Genomic DNA, 6468 nt, shown 5'->3' with positions numbered 1-6468 from the left:
GCAAGGCTAAAAAAAAGGCAACGATGTAGAATCGGTGGGCGGGGCTAAACAGGCAGCGATGTAGCAGCTGGTGTTGATCTGCTTCTGTGGAGGCGGTGCTTATCCACGCTATTACATCATAGAGTGGAACATTCCAAAAGCTGTTGTTTCAGCAGACTGCCTTCAATATGAACTGTTTTTAGACATACGAGAAAGATTTGAGTTCAGAAACTTACTGGATGTTTTTATAGTACAATTACCTTTTATATGTCAAAAGAGGGAATTTTGGTTTTCCTTCATGTTGATAGCACGGAATTTTGTATATAAGCCTATAATGCTTTACGCTTCTGAGAAAAGAAGTATTACCTAATTGTAATTAACTTTCCTGGTTAAACTGGGTTGTATAGTGAATGGTTAGTGATACATAGGTTTTTTGCGCTGACAAAAAAATGTGCAAAAGTAGTGTACAATTGTACAATTTAATCAAAAGTACAATTGACATGCAAAAATCCATGATTCAGTGAGCCATTCATGCTATATTTATTGAATGAATTAGCCGTTTGAACGAATTGGTTGAATCAGTGACTCACTCATTAAGACTACTACTGGTGGTTTGGTTTCATATTTAAAAGTATCATTGCATTTTTCCGACATTTCATATTTATATGTTAAAAAAGTAAAACATTAATCTTATAACATTATTTATGCATTTGCTATTTTATTGTGTAAATGCATTTATGGAACCTCTTATCTTCATTAAACAGTAAATACATCTAAATGGCACTTTAGATGCAGCTTCAGTGTTTCCTCTGCAGTGAAAAGATGAAGTTTGTTGATACTGATTTCATTTGAATGGTAGAGTCTAATTATTCTAACTGAATGCATTGATAAAATGTAAGAATTTGAAGTAAATTATGACACGCTCATTTAGTAAGGTTAGTAAAATATTGCCCTTCATAAAGTTAAAAAGTGTCCTAGAAATTAATTTAAGGCAAATATCACAAATATGCTGATTAAAATAAGACCTCATAGAGCAGTGATGAGACTATTGCTTCAGAATGGATTACATTTACGCCAAAAAAAAAACTTTTTTACTCGGACAAGTGAATGACTGATTTATGGCTTAATGTCGAGCCCTGTACTAGCAGCTTCATCATTGTAACCAGCTGGATTTGAACGGAGACTGACTGTGTGTTTGTTTATCTGTCTTGTAGGAGTCGCCCTCCAGGGCCGTCGTCTCTCTTCATCTGGGATCATGTTCTAGAGTCGACCCTGCGAAGCAACCATGAAAGGCTTAGGGGCCAACCGTAGCCGCCATCTATCCGACACCTGCGACCCCACTGCGGGCCCCCAGGAGCCCCTGTGTCCCTTGGCCCCGGACCCCCATGCCGCCTTCCTCCTGAGCCCCACCGTCAACCATTATGCCACTCTGGATCCTCACCTCCATCATTTTCCTGTTTCCACCCCGACGACACTGCAGTCAGACTGCCTGCTGCCCCTCAACAACCAGCTGACCAACAGCAGCACCTTCCCGCGCCTCCACTACACCAACCAGCCGGAGCAGAGCGACTACACACAGGTACTGACATCACACTGCATTTATTTCATTAAAATACAGTAAGAACAGTGATATTGTGAAATACTGTTTTCTATGTGAATATACTGTAAAATGTAATTTATTTCTGTGATGCAAATCTGAATTTTCAGCATCATTACTCCAGTCTTCAGTGTCACATGATCCTTCAGAAATCATTCTAATAGTTGCTGCTCAAGAAACATTTCTGATTATTATCAATGTTGAAAACCATTGTGCTGCTTCATATTTTGTGGGTTTTAGCTTTCAAGATTATTTGATAAATAGAAAGCTGAAAAGAACAGCATTTATTTGAAATAGAAATCTTTTGTAAGATTATAAATGTGATTACTGTCACTTTCGATCAATTTAATGCATCCTTGCTGAATTAAAAATAAAAAAATGTCCCTCTTCTTTAAAAAAAAACCAATGCAAATATTTGTTAAACATCTCTAATACATGTGATATATGTAACACAGTCAACAAATGTGCAGTTTTAAACTCATATTTAACTCACACTTGTTATAGTAAATATGTCTATTTGTCTGGTAATTTTATGATGGTTTTGTCTCAGCAGGCTTGTGTGGCTCAGACCGGCAGTCGCTCCAGCACGCTCACATCCTCCATGTCCATGGGCATGGGTTTGGGTCTGGGACTGGGCGCTCCCGCCATGATCAGCAGCGGCACGGCCACCATCTCATCCGCGGCCGCCGCCAAGATGAACCGGCTCCCAGCCAACCTGCTGGACCAGCTGGAGCGCCACCTACCCCTGCAGCGCGACGGCTTCAGCACGCTGCAGTTCCACCGGCGCAGTGGCTCCAAGCAGCGCAGCGAGAGCCCCAGCCGCATCCGCAACCTGGTGCAGTCTGTCCAGAAGCTGTTCGCCAAGTCCCAGTCCCTGGAGGTGTCGGCGGTCAAAGGGAGCATCACCGCGGGCCCAGCCGGAGACGTGGCTAAAGTGGCCCGCCGCTGCAAAAGCAAAGACCGCGCCAAGACCGAAGGCACCAAACGCCACCCGCGGCCCAATCTCTCAGGCTTCTGGAGCTCGGATGACGGTTTGGAGGATGAGGCACCGGCTCAGCCCGCTGCCGGCCCGTTAGCGGTGGCGTATCGAAACCCTCTCAGCATGATGACGCTGGGCAGGGCCGTGTCGGACAGTCAGGCGGCTCCCAGACCGCATCCGCAGGGCTACAACACCATCGCGGCGCATTCGCTCAAATCCTCCAAGAGCAGCGGAGACCTCAAGCCCACCGTCAGCCTGCCGCCCTCCACGGGCCAGACGGGGGAAAGCACGCTGGTCAAGAGGGGCTCGTGGTCCACGCTGACCCTCACTCAGGCCCGACAGGTGCTGCAGAAGGGATCCGCCACCGTCAACCGCACCCTGCTCAAGTCCAAGTCCTGCCACGGCCAGGAGATGACCTGCAACTTCCTACAGGTACAGGCACACTGACATGGAAGAAAGACAGTCAATTTGGGAGAGAGATACAGTGAAGAGATTTCTTGAGATTGTGACAAAAATCACACTTTTATTTTTTTTACGTAATTGTTATTAATATTTGAACAATATTTTTCACATTAATCATATATAATTTTAAACAAATAAAAATAATAAATAAATAAAAATAAATGAATAAAACAATAAATGCAATATAATATATTTTTAAACACAAAAATATTTGTTAACAGTAATAATAATAATAATAATAATTTGTTAAATAGACAATTAATATTTTTCAAATACATTTTTAAAAAATATTTGTATAATGATAATGCAGTAATTATTATAATTATTATTAATAAATGCAGTAACAATTCTAGAAATAAAACCAAATATTAAAAAAAAAAAAAAACATTATTAATATCTAAACAATATTTTGTTGTTGTTTTGAATGGCATTTCATCAACAGTATTTTAAACAGTTTCATAGTTTTTCATAAGCACATAAAACATAAAACCAACACATATATATTTGTAAAAAAAATAAAAATAATTATATATATATATATATATATATATATATATATATATATATATATATATATATATATAGATATACAAACCCGATTCCAAAAAAGTTGGGACACTGTACAAATTGTGAATAAAAACAGAATGCAATGATGTGGAAGTTTCAAATTTCAATATTTTATTCAGAATACAACACAGATGACATATCAAATGTTTAAACTGAGAAAAATTATAATTTTAAGGGAAAAATAAGGTTATTTTAAATTTCATGGCATCAACACATCTCAAAAAAGTTGGGACAAGGCCATGTTTACCACTGTGTGGCATCCCCTCTTCTTTTTATAACAGTCTGCAAACGTCTGGGGACTGAGGAGACAAGTTGCTCAAGTTTAGGACAATGGACAACCACTCACAGTGGTTGGACAACCACTCACAGTGGTTGACCATTCTTGTCTAATACAGGCTTCTAGTTGCTCAACTGTCTTAGGTCTTCTTTGTCGCATCTTCCTCTTTATGATGCGCCAAATGTTTTCTATGGGTGAAAGATCTGGACTGCAGGCTGGCCATTTCAGTACCCAGATCCTCCTCCTACGCAGCCATGATATTGTAACTGATGCAGTATGTGGTCTGGCATTGTCATGTTGGAAAATGCAAGGTCTTCCCTGAAAGAGACAACGTCTGGATGGGAGCATATGTTGTTCTAGAACTTGGATATACCTTTCAGCATTGATGGTGCCTTTCCAGATGTGTAAGCTGCCCATGCCACACGCACTCATGCAACCCCATACCATCAGAGATGCAGGCTTCTGAACTGAGCGCTGATAACAACTTGGGTTGTCCTTGTCCTCTTTAGTCCGGATGACATGGCATCCCAATTTTCCAAAAAGAACTTCAAATTTTGATTCGTCTGACCACAGAACAGTTTTCCACTTTGCCACAGTCCATTTTAAATGAGCCTTGGCCAAGAGAAAACGCCTGCGCTTCTGGATCATGTTTAGATATGGCTTCTTTTTTGACCTATAGAGTTTTAGCCGGCAATGGTGAATGGCACGGTGGATTGTGTTCACCGACAATGTTTTCTGGAAGTATTCCTGAGCCCATGTTGTGATTTCCATTACAGTAGCATTCCTGTATGTGATGCAGTGCCGTCTAAGGGCCCGAAGATCACGGGCATCCAGTATGGTTTTCCAGCCTTGACCCTTACGCACAGAGATTGTTCCAGATTTTCTGAATCTTTGGAGGATATTATGCACTGTAGATGGTGAAACTCTTTGCAATTTTTCTCTGAGAAACTCCTTTCTGATATTGCTCCACTATTTTTCGCCGCAGCATTGGGGGAATTGGTGATCCTCTTGCCATCTTGACTTCTGAGAGACACTGCCACTCTGAGAGGCTCTTTTTATACCCAATCATGTTGCCAATTGACCTAATAAGTTGCAAATTGGTCCTCCAGCTGTTCCTTATATGTACATTTAACTTTTCCGGCCTCTTATTGCTACCTGCCCCAACTTTTTTGGAATGTGTAGCTCTCATGAAATCCAAAATGAACCAATATTTGACATGACATTTCAAAATGTCTCACTTTCAACATTTGATATGTTATCTATATTCTATTGTGAATAAAATATAAATTTATGAGATTTGTAAATTATTGCATTCCTTTTTTATTCGTAATTTGTACAGTGTCCCAACATTTTTGGAATCGGGTTTGTATATAGATAGATAGATAATATTTGAATTAATATATATAAATAATATTTGAACAATATTTTGTTGGCATTAAATGGGATTTTATCAGTTGAATTTTAAAATGAGTTTTTCAAAAATATATAAACCAACACTAACACAGAACTCACATGCATTTTAAAGTACATTTCAGAAGTTTTATTTGACATCCTTTGACCCAGATGCATTGTGGGTAGTAAGTGTAAGTTTTCTGGCAGGTGCCTGCGGGTGACTGGAGCGGGACGCTGGGTAAGGGAGGATGCGGTGCGGGCGAGATCCCGTGCAGACGGATGCGCAGCGGCAGTTACGTTAAAGCCATGGGAGACATGGAGGACAGCGAGGACTCTGACGGACCCCCTTCACCCAAACCCTCGCCCAAAACCGCCGCCAGACGCCAGAGTTACCTGAAGGCCACACAGCACTCGCTCAGCGAACAGCAGCCGCCGCTGCTACCACCACGCAAGTGAGTCCTACACACTACACACACGCCACACACACACACACACACTACAAACACACAATACACACACACACTACACATCAACAACATTATACCTGCTACACACACACGCTACACACATAAACATGTCAACTACAACATAAACACAAGTCTTACTTTATCATTGAGATAATTTGATGTTATTGAGATGCTTGATATTATTATTATTATTTGTGTTTTTATTATTTTATTTTGAATTAGTTTTTATTTTGTATTATCTGTTATTTTAATTGTACTTAAAAGTTGTAGTAATTTGTTGTGTTTTTGTAACAGTTATTAGTATAGTTTAAAAAAAACAAATTATATAGGTTTTTTTATTTTATTTCAATTTATGTTTATTTAATTTAATTAGCAAAATCTTTTTATGGTTTTATTTTAAGTAAACTACAATAAATGTTTTTTTTTGTATCATTAAGATGCTATTATAGTTCTAATAATAATATTTTCAATTAGTGTTTTTTTTTGTTTCCCATTTTCATGTAAAAAATTAAATATTTGTAATTTTGTGGTGTTTTTGTTTTTAAAATACATATCTATGTAGTTTTTATTATTTATTATTTTAGTTTTTCAATTTCTTTATTTTATTTCAGTTAACATTTATTTTATTTAAAGTAACAAATTTTATGGTTTTATTTTTAGCAAACTATAATCAGTGCTATTTTAGTGTTATAAGATACTATTATAGTTTTTATATTTTTAAATAGTTTTATTTTTGTTTTTCATTTTC

The 6468-nt window shown here is 38.6% G+C and overlaps 1 protein-coding gene across 1 annotated transcript in view; it reads left to right on the top strand.

Annotated features, from left to right (window-relative positions):
• Positions 1 to 1264: 1264 nt before the first annotated feature.
• LOC306860183 (disks large-associated protein 4-like) overlaps positions 1265 to 6468 on the top strand; it is a gene marked incomplete at its 5' end in the record, with an annotated part of 38732 nt that continues 33528 nt past the window's right edge. Inside the window, 3 exons of the mRNA XM_079401751.1 lie at positions 1265 to 1558; positions 2127 to 2987; positions 5461 to 5705. Of these exons, the coding sequence (XP_079257877.1) occupies positions 1265 to 1558; positions 2127 to 2987; positions 5461 to 5705 (1400 nt within the window). The remainder of the gene's footprint in view (positions 1559 to 2126; positions 2988 to 5460; positions 5706 to 6468) is intronic.

This window comes from Barbus barbus (genome assembly GCF_936440315.1).
Source record: "Barbus barbus genome assembly, chromosome: 41".
NCBI classification, from domain to species: Eukaryota; Metazoa; Chordata; class Actinopteri; order Cypriniformes; family Cyprinidae; genus Barbus; species Barbus barbus.
This window is presented reverse-complemented; position numbering and strand designations above follow the sequence as displayed.